The 19,374-nt window shown below is 44.6% G+C and overlaps 1 protein-coding gene across 3 annotated transcripts in view; it reads left to right on the top strand.

Annotated features, from left to right (window-relative positions):
• LMNTD1 (lamin tail domain containing 1) overlaps positions 1–19,374 on the top strand; it is a 249,695-nt gene that overhangs the window by 98,920 nt on the left and 131,401 nt on the right. For all 3 annotated transcript variants that reach the window (XM_068277587.1, XM_068277585.1, XM_068277586.1), the window contains exon 7: positions 5,170–5,295. In XM_068277587.1, the coding sequence (XP_068133688.1) occupies positions 5,170–5,295 (126 nt within the window). The remainder of the gene's footprint in view (positions 1–5,169; positions 5,296–19,374) is intronic.

The following is a 19,374-nucleotide window of genomic DNA, read 5'->3' as shown; positions in this document are numbered from 1 at the left end:
TCCCCTAATTTTTTTTGTACCTGATCTGTGTGCTTTTGCTGAACTATGCAGGGCCAACAGGATTGTGGGAAATTTTGTTGTTCTTTTTTACCAAAAGTAACAAACTTACCTTTAAATGCAAATAACAGAAACTTCCCATTTAAGATAAGATAAAAACACTGTGACCAGAAGGTAATTGAACCCCTTCCTTAACTACTTTCGTCTTTTGGACGTTGCTGTTACGTACAAAAGGCTGCTACTGGTCTTGCCCCGCGCCACTGCTCATTAGCCCGGACATCAATGAATGGGAACACAGTTCCCACTCATTGATCTAAGTCCCCGTTAGAAAGACAGACGGCTTCTTTCAGAAGCCACAATCTTTCTAAAGAAAAAAAAAGTTTCCCGTCTTCTCTTCACTTCCTGTAAGCAAGAGAGCTCGCTTACAGGACTAAAAAAAAATGTTTTGACTGTGGCCATCTTGTGGCCAAATAGTAAAACTACATCTACATACATTTTTTTTTTAAACAAATACAATTTATTACATTTAAAATTAACTGTTTACCCCCCACACTCCCAAAAAATACCCAAATACATGTTTTTATTAAAAAAAAATGACAATAAAAAACAAAACAAAAACATAAATAGTTACCTGAGGGTCTGAACTTTTTTAATATGCATGTGAAGAGGGAATATTACTATTATTTTTTTTTTTAAATTATAAGCTTGTAATTAGTGATGGACGCAAAACTGTAAAAATGCACCTTTATTTCCAAATAAAATATTGGCGCCATACATTGTGATATGGACATAATTTAAATTGCGTAATAACCAGGACAAATGGGCAAATAAAATACTTGGGTTTTAATTATGGTAGCATGTATTATTTTAAAGCTATAATGGCCGAAAACTGAGAAATAATGATTTTTTTTCCATTTGTTTCTTAATATTCCCTTTACAATGCATTTAATAATTCTTATCAAAATGTACCACCCAAAGACAGACTAATTAGTGTCAGAAAAAACAAGATATAGATCAATTAATTGTGATAAGTAATGATAAAGTTATTGTCAAATGAATGGGAGGTGAAAATTGCTCGGATGCATGAGGTGAAAAACGACTGAAGGCTGAAGTGGTTAAAGGACAACTGAGGTGACATGTGACATGATGAGATAGACATGTGTATGTACAGTGGCAAGTGCACAAACTATGCTGTGTTCCTTTTTTTTTCTTTCTCTGCCTGAAAGATTTAAAGAGAAACCGTGACCAATAATTAAACTTCATCCCAATCAGTAGCTGATACCCCCTTTTACATGAGAAATCTATTCCTTTTCACAAACGGATCATCAGGGGGCTCTATATGGCTGATCTTGTGGTGAAACCCCTCCCACAAGAAACTCTGGGGACCATGGTCCTGGCAGTTTCCGGTCTGTGAACCTTGTTGCATTGTGGGTAATAGCTGCTTACAGCTGTTTACAACTGCCGAAAAAGCAAGCAGCAGCTACATCACCTGCCAGCAGTAAAAATATCACTATGTGATAAATGTCAGAATGTAAATCAGGGAGAAGAAAGGTTTTACATTGGGCAAACACTGACTAAATCATTTATACATAATTGTGGTAAAAATGAAGCAGTTTTTTATTACATTATTTTCACTGGAGTTCCTCTTTAAACATCAGGTATGCAAGTGACAGTTTCTGTCCGGGTCGGACTGGGTCAGACTATAGCATAACACTCACTGATAAGTAATTGCAGCCATAAAACACTTTTCTGACAGTAAATGGTTTCTGAAAGCAGAAAAGAGATTTGAGCTCTTGCATACTTCAATGAAGGCATCATTGAGCAAAGACAATGAAACAGCAAAAACATATGTTTTTCTCATCAGTTTATTTTCACCTCGGATGTCCTTTAAGGCTTCATGCCTACTGAAGCGTTTTACTAGCGATTTCAGTAGCTTTTTCAATCGCTAGTGATCACTCGTGTTGTGCTGAAATCACAAAAGTGCTGCATGCAGCATTTTTAGCAATTTTGGAGTGACTATGTTTTAATGTTATAGAATAGCAAAATGCAATAGCTCCAAAATCGCTTTTCTGTACAGTGAAAACTCGGGGCCGGCTCGGGGCGGTGCTATACTCTGGCGCGCGCTCGGCAGTGATGGACGTCGGACAGCGTGGGGTAAGACCTGTTTACTGTTTATGTATATATACATCGTGTTTTGTACTTTGTAATGTCTATCTGCTGCCTCTGAAGAAGCGGGTTATCCCGTGAAACAGCTGTAAGGCTAGATTTTGTGCATGATTGTTAGAAGGTGTCGGGGGCATTTATTAAAGGTGACTTTTTTTCTGCAATTGGTGCCCGGAGAAACTTTTTTCCTTTTTTCCTCCATTTGATGTCAATATCTGCTGGAGGCACAATTGCTCTACTGCACCTGTATCTCCTGACCTGCCAGGTCCACATAAAGTGCCGATTTTCTCTTCAGCCTCTTCAACCAAAACAGTGAAAACTCACTGGAAAATCTCGCTGCAAAACACTAGTGATTTTGCTACCGTTTTGTGATTCTAGGTGCAAAGGAGACCTTAAAGAGTTTACACAGTGATATAAGCTTGTTATCTAGGTCCTAGGTTCTCAACGTGTGATACGCGTACCCCAGGGGGTACTTCTGATGGTTCCAGGGGGTACTCGGGCTTGATATATTTAACCAAGAATAACATATTTAGAGTACTAGAAAATGATAAATCTTATTTAAATAACACAAAATTAGTATTTTAGCTAATTAAAAGCAATAGTACATGCTTGGAAATTGTTTAGAACCAATTATCATGTACTACGATTAATCGATTAAATATATATATTTGTCAAGGGGTACTTGTGATAATGTTTACTATGCTGCTAGGGGGTACATACCAATAAAATGTTGAGAATCGCTGATCTAGGTGACCTGTAAAATATACAATACATTAACACTGAGCTGGTTTTAAAAAAAAAAGGGGGTGGGGGGGGGAGGGGCAGAAGTGATGTCATTTTTGGTATCACAGAGAAACAGTAAGACTGGAAACCAGCGTAAATATTTTTTTTTCTTTTTTCATATCAAATTTCTCTTAAATCCGACAGTAATCACTAAAAACAACAAAATAGGTAAGCTAAATAAATAGTTTCTTATTTCATGATTTATTTTATTTTTATTTAGTGAATATGGAGTTTCATGTAACTTTAAAACATGTTTGTTTTCACAAGATTAGCTGCCAATTTTGGACACTAGCCAGCTGGCGACTTACCTAGCTGAAGAAGACCGGATAAGCAGAGCCACAGCTGGAAGGACAATTGATTAGGTTACCTTTGAAAACAACAGAAGTTTATAATTGCTTATCATTGCTGGACAGCAGAGGGTGTAAATAAACCACGGTCTAAAAAATTAAAGGCAAAGAGAAAACACCATTCAAAGATTAATATCAAGAACTAGTATAACTAGGAAATACTTTTATTTATCATATGTGGTTGTTCTCCCACAAAAATGTAACCTGGGTACCCTGGACTTGGTTTCAGGTGTTGGGTGCACTTGCAGATGCTAGAACAGGTGCTCGGCACGGTGGGTGACCTGTTACACCCAGAAAAGGATTACGATGAAATGGGGCCCCCTGGCAAGATAGAAGTTTTTGCCCAACACTGATGGTCACCTGACTTTTTTTAGTAAGATTAATTGAGGGCTAGCAATCACCAGGCCCCTAGACTCCCTTCAGGCCCTAGGCAACTGCCTAGGTTTGCCTTATGGATGAACCGGCCCTGGTTACACCTATCAGCACAGGAATTTAGCCTGTGGCCAACTAGTCTCCCTGTCTCAAGCTCCAGAACAGTCAGGCATAGTGACATAGTTATTTTGTGTGCAGGGAGGGATACTCAGCACAAGCCCAGTTTTGCCACTGATGATGTGAATCATTTATTGCTGGTAGAGGAATGATCCACTGTTCAGTTTGGGTTGAGCAACTGCAAGTTTTACTTTGTTCCTGAATGGTTTGCTGACATCAGGTCATAATTAATCGCCTGAATGCTCTGGGTTGGTCAAATCTGTAGCACAAACCTTACCAGCAGGGGATACAAGAAGTAAACCAGGGGTTGGGCCCAAGCTAGGTATTGTGAATTGAATAGGGGACCAAGAAGCGGTCTGAAGTGTACATTGTATGGGGATTCTAACACATGTATGAATTCTGTTTCAAAATGTTTGAAAGGTTTTAAAGACTTTCATAACATTTCATAAGACTTTCATAAGATGTGCAACATTGCATTTCACGGAGATGAGACACATGTTACTTAAAATATATGCAAATCGACAAACGAGACCCCATTATACTTGTTTGTCTCACAAATAATAAAATCTCATGAGGTCTCAACTGGAGACAACCTAAGTATGTCCTTAGACCTAACAACAGGGTAACAATAACAATAATATTTATATAGCGCTTTTCTCCCTGGGGACTCATAGCGCTGTTCTACTCAAAGGGTAGAAAGAAGAAAGGCTGCTGTGTATGAATACACAGCGGCTAAGAGAAAAGGATAAAGGAAAGAAAAAAATGAAGATAAATAAAAAGAAAGGGAAGTGGACCAAAAAGGTCCACGCACCATCAGGGACTGCTCTCTGAAACAAATAATAAAATCTCATGAGGTCTCAACTGGAGACAACCTAAGTATGTCCTTAGACCTAACAACAGGGTAACAATAACAATAATATTTATATAGCGCTTTTCTCCCTGGGGACTCATAGCGCTGTTCTACTCAAAGGGTAGAAAGAAGAAAGGCTGCTGTGTATGAATACACAGCGGCTAAGAGAAAAGGATAAAGGAAAGAAAAAAATGAAGATAAATAAAAAGAAAGGGAAGTGGACCAAAAAGGTCCACGCACCATCAGGGACTGCTCTCTGAAACAACAACAACAACACCCCACAAGGCACCTACAAACGCACTCCAGGGATCCCAGATGGAATTTGACAACTCTATCATCTAAAGTGGCTGCCATATCTGTTCATGTACCATAAATGTAGTTACCCTGCTCTTCATTTCCTCAAAAGAGACAAATTGGGTTCGCCATGAACATGCTATTGTCTGTTTGGCGACACATGTATGGATTCTGATGGCGTTCCTGTCCAAGGCCTGTCCTGTTCCTCTTCCAGCTCTGCTGACTTTCCTCTGTTTCCTTCTGCAGCTCCTGGAGTTACAGATGCGGCTGAACAATGATCAGATCCTGCTGGGACAGGCTCAGGAGGAGAACCAGACCTTACACCGGAGGGGGGAAGAATTAACAACCGAGATCACAACTTTAGAAAAGAAGGTAAGAATGCTATACCTGGACACGGACAATAGGTCCTCCGAGATAGAAAATAGTGTGGAACTGAAGTAATTCAGCCAGATGATTATGCACAAGTACTTCATTTTCCAGGCTGTCCTGTATGAATTAACATAATTTCTCATTTTGTGTGGAATTTCTGGAATTTTTCAGCATCACTTATGTTCTGATATGGCTCAGGTAAGGGTTGTAACTAAGTCTTCTAATACATTGCATACTATATTTATTTTAATCCATACCAGGTTGTAAGAAGCCTGGCCAATTAGTGGCTTAAATGTAATATGAATGGCAGAGTCAAAGGTTATATATCCCTCTGTAGGCCTCCCCCTATGTATAGGACCATATTTAAAGTGAACCGAGCATCATTTTTAACACCCAGGGCAGCTCTATACCAAATAAAAAATGCATTCTAAAAACGTGGTTTATTATTAAAAAAAACTTTAATTTTACCTCATTTTTTTACATCTAAGAGTTAAATTAGCCACTTTGTCCGACCGCAAAGGACCTGCGGTCCCTGAACAGGAGATGGTGAAAACAGATAAGAAATTGCCTCTTTAGACTTAATTGACCACAAACAAACCCCCATTGTACTTCAAACAGAAAACATCAGTTACAGTTGAAGAATGTCACACCTAGCCTGGATAACAGCACTTTTAAAACAGCAGGGGTTGAGCTTCTGAACAATGTCAGCCCTTGCAACTATTTGAAGCCAAGAGCTGCTTGGATCCCTTTAAGTGTTCAATGGCGAATAATGGACTCTTACTGGCAGTGGGAGAAGCTTTGATCTTTCAGATTGTGCTAAGGCTGAGACATAAGGTCCGTACACACGCCGGACTTTAGGCAACGACGGGTCCGTCGTTGCCTCCCGCTGGGTGGGCGTGCCAGCGGCAGTCCGGCGTGTGTACGCTCTGTCGTCAGACTGATACGGCTGTTTCTGAGCGATCCGCCGGGCGGATCGCTCAGAAACAGCCGTATCAGTCTGACGACAGAGCGTACACATGCCGGACTGTCGCTGGCACGCCCACCCAGCGGGAGGCAACGACGGACCCGTCGTTGCCTAAAGTCCGGCGTGTGTACGGACCTATAGAGGCACTAGGCTGAGACATACACAACTGTTGCTGTATGCACCATCCCCTATTTCCTGATGAAGCGGGACCACACCTGTGAAACGCGTTGCCATGACCCTTTGGAGTGTATATATAAATAAATTTGCTTGTTGATATAACATCACCCTGTTTTTGTGTATGCTTGGAGGGTGTAAGTCCACCCTTGCCTCCCCGCTTTTTTATTTTTTTTAGCTACTTTTATCCTTTTGGTGCCTCTGTTCATTTCCACATTGTGTCTGTACAGAACTAGTTGTTAAAATGTCACCAGAAATGATTTCTAAAGATTGTTTCAGGCGAGTTTCAAAGACAGCTATCGTCCCTCCCAATTACTTTATTTTGTGCTGCTCCACAGATCAGTATAAAATATAAATCCCTGTCTGATGGTATTAACAGATAACTTTATCACAGTTATATGATAAAAGTATAGCAATGGATTTTTATGGATAGTTTTTTCCCCTTGACTATTGATCTGCTTTTAAAGTGGACCTGAACTCTTGCACAGGACAGAAGGAAAACATAGAGAAATGCACCCTGTATATTGTTGGAGAGTTTACCCGAATTCCTCCTCACCTGTGACTAATCACAAGTGTAATTTGATTTCTCAGCTGTGTCAGCTCAGGAATCTCAGCAGTCCTTGGTGGAGCAGCTAATCTGTAAACACAGGATAATAACCCAATGTCTGCTTCCATGAAAGCAGGAAGTAGACCCACTGCAGATTTATTGCAGGATTGGTATCAGCTGTAGCAAAGATATGTTTCTCCTTTAAAGGTTGTTATGAGAGGAAGTTTTGCGTTCAGGTCTGCTTTAACCCTTGAGCCTCCACCAAAAATATAAAAGAACACAAGAAAACACAACCTTTTTTATTATTTTTTTTAAAATAGTTTCTTTCTCTAATCCAAGACTTTGTTTGAAGTCACAAAATGAAATTGAAATCACATGGCCCAGAAACGATTATGCTACATGGGCCTTCGGGAGGGATGGGAAATGAATCAGAACTGAGCTGAGCAGACGCAGAGCTGTACGTAGGACGCATTAGCCACGTCCCGCTAATTTGAAAGGAAGTCCTTTAATGGCTGGAGAGCAGATTCAGTGTAGGAGACGTTCTCTTCGCTGGCGCTCAGCACTGAACATTACGTCAGCATACTGCTCTCTAAGGATACCGCCGCTCCTTTGATCTGTGTAGAAGAGGGAATTGTCCAAAAGACTGTTTTATAATTGAGGTCAGAGAAATGTCACGATTGGTAACGCTCTGAGTGCTAAAGGAGAATTTGTTGGATTAACCGTTGAGAAGGAATAACATTTGCAACTTATACCTTTCAGAAAAAAAATGTTTGTCCTTCAAAAGTTTTAAAGTGTCTCTCTGGCTGATTCCAACTCATTATTATGATTACATATTTATATATTGCTGACCTTTCCACAGAACTTTGCAGAGTGTATACAGCCATGACATGAACTGTCCCTCAGAGGACTCACAGTCTAATCCTACCATAGTCATAATATAAAGTCCCTACTGAAACCCATGATTTTCTGTCTCCAATTCATGGTGTCTGAATGAGTTAGTCATTTTTAGAAAAATAAATTGCTTACTTAGTAGCTCCAATGATAATACATAAAGATAACATAACTGTGCCTGAGGGATAGAGCAGGAGGTGGAAAATATAACCCATTCTAAAGCTCCATTCAAACATAGCTCCCAACTGTCCCTCTTTGGTAACCCGGTCCCTCTGTTCCTCTTTCTTCCTTATGTGTCCCTCTTTCAGAATTGATGTACAGATCTGTATTAATATTTGTGCCATATTTTTCAGACCATAAGACGCACTTTTTCTCCCCCAAAAGTGGGAGGAAAAAGTGCCTGCGTCTTATGGTCCGAATACAACATTCTTCTGCCCGTCTGTCCTCCTTTGTGCCTAATCCCGTCTGTCCCCTGATCACTCTGTCCCCTGTGTTATCTGTCATCTGTCCCCTGTTGGCTCCGTAGCCTGTGCAATCTGTCATCTGTCCCCTGTGCGATCTGTCCGCTCTATCCCTGTCAGGCATGGTACGGCATTGGTGGAGAGAGGACAGGCTGAGGCTTACCTCATATGTCCCTGTCTATCCTCTCTGTCCCATTCCGATCTACCCCTGTCTGGCATCGTACGGCATTGGTGGGGAGTGGGCAGGCTGTGGCTTACCACATAACTGCCTGTGTGCATGTACCCACCAGAGGCTTTACTAGGATGATTACCGCTGCTCATCTACGCATTGTGGCACTGTTATACGCTAAGCCTTAGCCTGCCCACTCCCCACCAATGCTGTACAATGCTGAACAGAGTCAAAGCGGACGGGGACAGAGAGGACAGATAGCACAGGGGACAGAGCCGAAGGGGACAGAGCAATCATGGGACAGAGCCAATGGGACAGAGCGATCAGGGGATAGATGACAGCACAGGAGGCAGAATAGACAGAACTGATAGGGGACAGAGTGATCAGTGGACAGAGCGATCTGAGGACACATGACAGACAGCACAGGGGACAGAGTGGACAGGGGACAGAAGACAGACAGCACAGGGGACAGACTGCCCAGAAGACATATGGAACAGGGACAGAGGGCACAGGGGACAAGGGACAGATGGGATTAGGCACAGGGGTCAGGAGAGATAAGGCACAGAGGACAGATGGGATTGGACACAGGGGACAGGCGGGAATATGGACAGAGGACAGACTGGACACGGGACGAAAGAGGACAGGCGACAGAGAGGGTCAGGGATGATAACCCATGGGGGCACATATGAGCAAACAGGAACACAAAGAAGGACACAAGCGAGGCAGAAGATGTCCCAAGGGAGACACAAAAGGTACAAGGTAGACACAAGTGGTACAAGGGGACATAACAATTGGGGGGGGAGGGAGAAGATCCACAAGAGGCCCCTGATCCATGGACGCACCAGGTTAAGAATATTTTTTTGCCTTGATTTTTGTCCTCTAAACCTAGGTGCATTGTATGGTCCGGATCATCTTATGGTAGGAAAACTACAGTATTTGTCTACTGAAAAATGTGTTTAACTGACTCTGAACTTTATTCCCAGGGGCGTAGCAATAGGGATTGCATAGGTTGCGACCGCATTGGGGCCCTTGGGCCAGAGGGGCCCCTAGGGGTTCTCCCTCAACTACAGTACAGTATTAGCTCTCTATTGGTCCTGTGCTCATAATAATCACTTTTATAGATACTTTGAATAGTGTAAATCATTAACAAACTGTTCCCCATTCCCTTCTTGCATCTCTGACACTGTAGTTGCCATTGGCAGGTTTTGGTTAGAGATGGCCCGAACGGTTTGCCGGCAAACTTCGGTGGTTCGCGTTAGCAATGAACCAAGAACTTTTTTTCAAAAAAAGTTTGGTTCGCCTATAGACTTTAATGCCCGCCGACTTTAGCGGTTAATAGCAAAGTCCCCTTACATAGTAAAAACACCAAATTTGCAGGGTATGTAGAGGAGGGCAGTGACTACAAGAGGAAAAATTTTTTTTCAAAAAGACCTTATGCTTTTTGAGAAAATCGATTTTAAAGAAAAAAGAGTCGATACATTAAAAAAAAGAACTGATTCATTAAAAAGAACCGGATGATTCATGAACCATTAGTATAGCTTAGAATGCATCCTGAGCACCAGGTGCCAGCCTAGGTGAGGGTGACAGGTGGGGAGAGACAGCAGGAGCCGGCAGCTATGCGTCCCAAAGGACGCATTCTCTGCTATGTGGGGGCGTCGGAGATCTTCAATCAACTTAATTGAAGATCGCAAGATAAGAGGATACTGTATTAGTTGGATTGTTTACGAGGATATTGGCGTGGAATTTTTTTTTTAAAGGTACAGGTAAGTATTTATGGTTAATTTAGAATAATAAAATACTTTTCTCGTGGTTGTGTTTTTATTTCATTTAACCCTTTGTGGAAATGGGTAAGGGGTACTTTGTACCCCTATACTCATTTCTCCTGGGAGGGGGGTGGGCATCTGGGGTCCCCTTCTTAAACGGGATTCCCAGATGCCACCATGAACCTCCCCCAGGGAGTCATCGCCCCCACCTCCTCCTGGGGCACTGGAGGTGGGGAAGAGCCCCTTGTCCATGGATTGGACAAGGACTCCGGGGGGGGGGGGTCGAGGGGAAGGCTTGCCCCCCCCCCCCCGGAGCTCCCCCATACCATGGACCATGCGGGCTGGTATAGCTCAGGGTGCGAAGCCCCATTCGGCCGGGGCTCCGCATTCTGGCTATCCCAGCCTGCATAGTGGACAAGGGGTTACAGAGGGTCGGGAGGGGGGACCCCACACCATTTTTTTTCAGATTTCCCACACTCAGCACATAAAAATAATAATTTTAAAAAAAAAGTTTTTTAAAGGACTTCCGAGGCCACAAATGTGAAAAAAGTTAAATACCTTTTCATAATCCAGATCCATGGAGGACACCATCCGCGCCCTCCCATTCATTCTGCCATGGCTCCCGCAGTAATACCGGCCCCGGTCAAGTCCCGACCCTCCGAACGGGTCGGATTCTCATTCCCCCCTCAATATGGCCACCACAGATTGCAGCGGCTGCGCAGTCCGCATAGAAACGATTGCGGCTGCGCAGCTCTAGGGCCTACTCCCGCCGCGTCATCAATATGCGTGCATACATCGGACGCATCGGGAGGAGGTCCTAGAGCTGCGCAGCCGCAATCGCGTCTATGTGGACTGCACAGCCGCAGCAATCTGTGGCGGCCATATTGAGGGGGGAATAAGAACCCGACCCGTTCGGAGGGGTCGGGACCCGACCGGGGCCGGTATTACTGCGGGAGCCATGGCGGAATTAACGGGGGAGCGCAGATGGCGTCCTCCATGGATCTGGATTATGAAAAGGTATTTAACTTTTTTCCTATTTGTGGCCTCAGAAGTCCTTTAAATATTGTTTCCTGCTATCTTTTTAACATATCCTGCAAATTTGGTGTTGCTAGGATGTAAGAGGCCTTTGCTATCAACTGCTAAAGTCAGCGGGTGATAACCAACCAGAGTTATAGGGGTGCAAGAGTGCTGAATTCTGCCATTGGCTTTTATTGGGCTCCCTATTTAACTTTCAAAAATCCCAAATCTTTTCAAAGGACGGCGGCTCAGCAGTGGCACATTTTCTAGCATTGTAGGGACTCTTAGGGGTATCATGACTGATGAGTTTCGGGCCCCTAGGCCAAAGAGGTCATAGCCTAGGGCAGGGGTCGGCAACCCGCGGCTCCGGAGCCGCAAGCGGCTCTTTTCCACCTTTGCCGCGGCTCCTAGACCGCGGCTCAGTCGCGGCTCCGGTGCTGCAGGGCTGCCCATTCTGACACTACACCGGTAGTGAGTGTCAGTGGCTGCGGCGCGCTTGTTTCATGTGCGCATGTGACGTGTGCTGCCAGCTGGCCGGCAGCCTATCAGAGAGGCCGCCGGACCAGTGCAGGGCTTCGGGCGGCCATTTTCCCGTAGCCCTGCAGTGTAGTGCAGGCAGGACATGACGTCGGGAAGGAAGGAAGAGGAGCCGAGGGAGTTGCGCGCCACAAGGAGGTCGGGACCGGAGGTCGGGACAGGAGGAGATCGTGACAGGAGTACTTCTGACTAGGTGAGTAAATGGGTTTTTCTTTTCAGATCTGCTGAAGGATTTGTGCACATTGGGGTCATATCTGCATATTGGGGTCCATATCTGCTAACGATTTGTGCATATTGGGGTCATATCTGCATATTGGGGTCATATCTGCTAACGATTTGTGCATATTGGGGTCATATCTGCATATTGGGGTCATATCTGCTAACGATTTGTGCATATTGGGGTCATATCTGCAAATTGGGGTCATATCTGCTAACGATTTGGGCATATTGGGGTCATATCTGCTAACGATTTGTGCATATTGGGGACATATCTGCTAACGATTTGTGCATATTGGGGACATATCTGCTAACGATTTGTGCATATTGGGGTCATATCTGCTAACGATTTGTGCATATTGGGGACATATCTGCTAACGATTTGTGCGTATTGGGGACATATCTGCTAACGATTTGTGCATACTGGGGTCATATCTGCATATTGGGGACATATCTGCTAAAGATTTGTGCATATTGGGGTCATATCTGCATATTGGGGTCATATCTGCTAACGATTTGTGCATATTGGGGTCATATTTGCTAACGATTTATGCATATTGGGGTCATATCTGCTAACGATTTGTGCATATTGGGGTCATATCTGCTAACGATTTGTGCATATTGGGGTCATATCTGCATATTGGGGTCATATCTGCTAACGATTTGTGCATATTGGGGTCATATCTGCTAACGATTTGTGCATATTGGGGACATATCTGCTAACGATTTGTGCGTATTGGGGACATATCTGCTAACGATTTGTGCATAGTGGGGTCATATCTGCATATTGGGGTCATATCTGCTAACGATTTGTGCATATTGGGGACATATCTGCTAACGATTTGTGCGTATTGGGGACATATCTGCTAACGATTTGTGCATATTGGGGTCATATCTGCATATTGTGGTCATATCTGCTAACGATTTGTGCATATTGGGGTCATATCTGCATTTTGGGGTCATATCTGCTAATGATTTGTGCATATTGGGGTCATATCTGCATATTGGGGTCATATCTGCTAACGATTTGTGCATATTGGGGTCATATCTGCATATTGGGGTCATATCTGTTAACGATTTGTGCATATTGGGGACATATCTGCTAACAATTTGTGCGTATTGGGGACATATCTGCTAACGATTTGTGCATATTGGGGACATATCTGCTAACGATTTGTGCGTATTGTGGACATATCTGCTAACAATTTGTGCGTATTGGGGACATATCTGCTAACGATTTGTGCGTATTGGGGACATATCTGCTAACGATTTGTGCATATTAGGGTCATATCTGTTTTATAATGGCTTTGCGGCTCCCAGTTTTTATTCTCTTTTCGGAAACGGGTCCAAGTGGCTCTTTGATTCTTAAAGGTTGCAGACCCCTGGCCTAGGGTCACAAAAACCTGCTCATTTTGGCAATGTTAATGGTGGCGATTCAGACGAACATAAATCGCAGCCATGGCCGTTAGCAAAGTCTGAATCTCACGACATGTCTCATGCAGGTAGAAGGCATATTGTTGTACTTGCACTCCAATGTTGGGTTCCCTACATCTCTGCAAACCAGAGTTACGGGGGTGCAAAAGTGCTAAATTCCCCCATAATCCAGAGTGTGGGAAATCTGAAAAAAAAATGGCGTGGGGTCCCCCCTCCCGAGCCTCTGTAACCCCTTGTCCCCCATGCAGGCTGGGATAGCTAGAATGCAGAGCCCCGGCTGACCTAGGCTTCGTACCATGAGCTATACCAAGCCTTTCCCCCCCCCCCCCCCCCCGAGCCCTTGTCCAATCCATTTACAAGGGGCTCTGCCCCACCTCCGGCGCCCCAGGAGGAGGTGGGGGCGACGACTCCCTCGGGGGGGGGGGGGGGGGGGGGGGTTCATGGTGGCATCTGGGAGTCTCCTTTAAGAAGGGGGCCCCAGATGCCCACCCCCCTCCCAGGAGAAATGGTTAAATGAAATAAAAACACAACCACGAGAAACGGATTTTATTATTCTAAATTAACCATAAATACTTACCTGTACCTTTAAAAAAAAATTCCACGCCAATATCCTCGGTAAACGATCCAACGAATACAGCATCCTCTTATCTTGCGATCTTCAATTAAGTTGATTGAAGATCTCCGACGCCACCCACATAGCAGAGAATGCATCCTTTGGGACGCATAGCTGCCGTCTCCCGCTGTCTCTCCCCACCTGGGGTGCACCGGCTGCCAGCCCAGGTGAGGGTGACAGGTGAAAGCAGGTGGGGAGAGACAGCGGGAGCTGGCAGCTATAAGTCCTGCTCAGGACGCATTCTAAGCTATACTAACGGTTCATGAATCATCCGGTTGTTTTTAATGAATCGGGTTTTTAATGAATCGGGTTTTTTTTAATGAATCAAGTCTTTTTTCTTTGAAACTTTAAAATCGATTTTCTCAAAAAGTATAAGGTCTTTTTGAAAAAAAATGTTTCCTCTTGTTCCCACTATTCTAAACTTTCCCAGCGATTTTGGTGTTTCTAGCTTTTAAAGGGGCTTTGCTATTAACCGCTAAGGTCGGCGGGTGTTTAATTTTCCCACGGTCAGAAGGAGATCTTTAAAATCAATTTTCTCAAAAACTATAAGGTCTTTTTGAATTTTTTTTTTCTCTCTTGTAGTCACTGAAAAAACTCAGGTGTTAGACACCTTGAAACATCTTTTCCATCACTTTTGTGGCCAGCATAAATGTTTCTAGTTTTCAAAGTTCGCCTCCCCATTGAAGTCTATTGCGGTTCCTGCGAACCGAACTTTTTGCAGAAGTTCGCAAACCGAAAATCTGAGGTTCGGGCCATATCAATTGTTATGTATACAGTGCTTAGGGAACCCCACTGTAAAACTTGCATCGGGGCCAACAACTCCTTAGCTACTTAGCTACGCCACTGTTTATTCCCATCAATGAAATTGATAGTTTTTCTTATTTTCAAATGTTGAAATTAAGAACAACTATTGATGATAGAAAATGACTAGGCTGGCTAGGATCAGAACTGATAAGCAAGCCAAGGTACTTGTGCAAAAAAACAATGTGACAACAATACGCAGCTGTAACAAGCAAACACCAAGAGCTGTATAGACAGTGTTTAAATAACCCTGTATTTTGTTCCTTTACTGTGGCTACGCCCCCCACAGCCTGATAATGGTGATGTCATGCACTGCACCCGCTCACGGGTAGGAGCAGGAGCTCTGAAAAAGATGAACAGACCAGGATAAAGAATACTGAGGTGTCAGAGGGTGAATCCAGGGTCCAGAGGGTGACTCTGGACCCTGGTAAGCAGGGGCGTCGCTAGCCCTATTTTGGGGGGGCCCGTGCCCCCAATCTGTCCTGGGGTGCCACGGATCTCCCGGCCGCCGCTGCCCCGCTCTGCCCTGCTCCGCTCCGCTGTCCCCGCTGCCATTCAGGCCGCGATCAGCGGCGGGCGACCAGATAGAGTGGGCGATCGGACCTAGCGGACACCGCTGATATGCGGAAGTGACATCACTTCCGCATATTTCTGCCCGGCGCCAGCTCTATCTGGTCGGGTCGCCCGCTGAGCCTGAGGTCTGACGCGGCAAGGTAGGTGGGGTGGGGAGCGCGCCTGTCACTAGCTACCTAACGGGGGTCCCTGTCACTCACTCACTACCTAACGAGGGTCCCTGCTGTCACTCACTACCTAACGGGGGTCCCTGCTGTCACTCACTACCTAACAGGGGTCCCTGCTGTCACTCACTATTTAACTGGGGGTCCCTGCTGTCACTCACTACCTAACGGGGGTCCCTGCTGTCACTCACTACCTAACGGGGGTCCCTGCTGTCACTCACTATTTAACTGGGGTCCCTGCTGTCACTCACTACCTAACGGGGGTCCCTGCTGTCACTCACTACCTAACGGGGGTCCCTGCTGTCACTCACTATTTAAACGGGGATCCCTGCTGTCACTCACTATCTAAACGGGGTCCCTGCTGTCACTCACTATTAAACTGGGGGTCCCTGCTGTCACTCACTATTTAACTGGGGGTCCCTGCTGTCACTATCTAAATGGGGGTCCCTGCTGTCACTCACTATTTAACTGGGGGTCCCTGCTGTCACTCACTATCTAACTGGGGGTCCCTGCTGTCACTCACTAACTGGGGTCCCTGCTGTCACTCACTACCCAACTGGGGGTCCCTGCTGTCACTCACTACCCAACTGGGGGTCCCTGTCACTCACTACCTAACTGGGGGGTGCCTGTCACTACCTAACTGGGGGGTGCCTGTCACTACCTAAACTGGGGGCTCCTGTCACTGCCTACACTGGGGGGCTCCTGTCACTAACTGAACTGGGGGGCTCCTGTCACTACCTAAACTGGGGCACTCCTGGTGCTACCTTAACTAGGGGGCACCTGTCGCTACCTAAACTATCCAGGCCAGCCAGCCCAGCATCACCACCAGCCAACCCAGCATCACCACCAGCCAACCAGCCCAGAATCACTATCAAAAAGGCCACAGCATCACCACCAGTCAGGCAAGCATTTACTTCAACCAGCCAAGCACAGCCCAGCATCACTGCCAGCCAACCCAGCCACAACATCGGCCACAGCATCACCGCCAGCCAGGCCACAGCATCACTGCCAGGCCTTTCAGCTCACACATCATCCCCAATCCAGCCAAAAACAGTATTGCCAGGTACAGCAGCCAGTAGAGGAGAATTCAGAAGCCAGGTGAGAGGTGTCTACCATATTAAGGGGTCATTCTGCCTATTTATGTGAAATTTGTCTTGTTGGGGGCCTCATGATTGCTGAATTTGTCTTGTTGGGTGCCTCATGATTTGTTGGGGGCCTCATGATTGCTGAATTTGTCTTGATAGGGGCCTCATGATTGCTGAATTTGTCATGTTGGAGGCCTCATGATTGCTGAATTTGTCTTGTTGGGGGCCTCATGATTTCTGAATTTGTCTTGATAGGGGCCTCATGATTGCTGAATTTGTCTTGTTGGGGGTCACATGATTGCTAACTGCGAGACTATTGGAAGAGCTGAATCATCATCATATGAGACAATAGCATTAAACCTACTTTTTAGCTTTTTAAAACAGAAAATAAAACTGGGAGGTTCTAAAAAAATGTATATATTTTTTCAGGAGTAGGATGGATGAAATTGTTTATCTTTTCATTTTTCAACTTGGATTTTCTATAATGTTCATGTATGTGTTAAAACGTTTGTATAGTATTTAGTTTAAATTGCTGTTGCCACTTTGCGATAGATAAGTGACCTGTGGGTTGCAGTTTGGGCCTCCAAAAAGTTCTCCACCACTGTCCTAATCTAATGATGTACGATTGGCCCCACCCATGGCCACGCCCACTCACTGCATGACCACGCCCATTTTGGCCGCATGCGCGCACCGCACATAGCCCCCACCTAGTGTCCCCAGGTGCCACCGATCTCCAAGGACCCTAGGAACGCCCCTGCTGGTAAGTATACCAACTCAGTTCTTTTGTGTGCTCATGTCTTTCTCCATTTCCAGCTTTTTCATAGAGTTGACATATGTACTTATTCTGTGCCAGTGGTCCTCTCCATTTCCACCTCTTCTACTTCATTCTCTACTTTTCCTATTCTCCGCTAATGGCTCTCTTCAATTCCAACTTCTCCCCTTAATTACCTCTTGTTCTTGATTTGTGGCCATGGACCATTCCATTTCCAGTTCCACTGCCCTTCTTTCCTTGTTCTGTGGCTATTGACTATTCCATTTCCAGCTCCACCACTTCCCTTTCTTTGCTCTGTAGCTATGTAATATTCTATTTCCAGCTTCCTCACAATTCTTTCCTTGTCCTGTGGCCATGGCCCATTCCATTTCCAACCCTACCACCCTCCCTTCCTTGTTCTGTAGCTATAGACCATTTTGTGTACAGCTCCACCACCATTCTTTCCTTGTCCTGTGGCCATGGCCCATTCCATTTCCAGTTTCACCGCCTTTATTTCCATGTTCTGTGGCTATGGACCATACCAGGTCCAGCTATACCAACCTTCTTTCCCTGTTCTGTGGCCATGGCCCATTTTTTTTTTTTCTGTGGCTAAGGACCATTCCATTTCCAGATCCACCACCCTTCTTTACTTGCTCTGTGACCATGGCCCATTCCATTTCCGGTCCCATCACCCTTCTTTCCTTGTTCTGTGGCTATGGACCACTCCATTTCCAACTGTACCACCCTTATTTCCTTGTTTTTTCTTTGTTTTCATTCCCAGCTCTTTTACTGTAACCTCTTCAGCTCTGATTTTTCTGCGGTGTTCCTCTCCAGTCCCAACCTTGCATTCTTAAGCAATCTTATGCAATACTCACATCTTCCCATACAAATCTGCTGCAGTAGAAGGCCTTGGTATTAACACTGAGTGGAATTAAATTACCTTAACCACTGAGTTACAACTCACACTTTGAGAATAATGCTTCTAACCCACCCACAGTCCAAATGGAAAAAAAATGGTTAGTTTTTCTTTAAACAGAAAAAAAAAACCATTACGGTAATTACTGCTGCAATGCTTATGCCAGCGCCTCTGAACAAATCTATTATTTGAGTGTATGAGTTTTCCAAAGAAACTTCCCTTGCGCTCCAATCTGAGCCCCTACCGGCATAAGCAGCCTGTTATATTTGGCAGCTATCGAGCGATGACAAAGCTTTATCTCCAAATCTAGGACAGCCTGTATTTTTAGAACTCCAACAAGAATGAAAGTTTGCCAGCAACTTTTTTTCTTTCTTTAATGAAATGCTGAAAATGAATTCATTTAGGTCAATACTCTAATAAGCGAGAGGTTTATAAACCAGGGCGACCTTGAGCGGCTCTTGGCCGAGCATATCGGCTGTGTGAAAACAGCTTTCGTTCTGCTAAGTGGCCTTTTAAGCCAAAATAGAATGTAGGTGCTTATAAAAACTTTGTGGAAATTTCTGTAAGCGAAATTTATAGCATGTTGTATAGTTGCCAAATCTAAGGAGTTATAGGCCATATGTTAGGTACATTTCCTGTGTTTTTCTGGATAAAATAACACTTCATTCAAAGAAATATTTGAACCTATATCCAGATGCGGACTCAGGAACACCACACACATATGTGATTGCTAAAGATTTTATTTTCAATTAATACACTTTAATGTGGAGTTTTTTCCCCCGTTGCTGCCTTTTTAACAGCATCCACTGTTCTGGGCGTTCTATCAGACTTCAGAACACGGCTGCAGGATCTGTTTCCATTCAGACAAGAGCTTTTATAGAATTCAGGCACCAATGGACGGAAATGGGACCTGGCTAGCAGTCAGTGTTCCAAATTATTCCAAAGGTGTTACATGGGATTCAGGTCTGGGCTCTGTGCAGACCAGTGAACTGTTACAATGCTGGAC

This window comes from Hyperolius riggenbachi, chromosome 3 (genome assembly GCF_040937935.1).
Source record: "Hyperolius riggenbachi isolate aHypRig1 chromosome 3, aHypRig1.pri, whole genome shotgun sequence".
NCBI classification, from domain to species: domain Eukaryota; kingdom Metazoa; phylum Chordata; class Amphibia; order Anura; family Hyperoliidae; genus Hyperolius; species Hyperolius riggenbachi.
The sequence above is the reverse complement of the archived record's forward strand: the minus strand, read 5'-3'. Positions and strand labels throughout refer to the sequence as shown.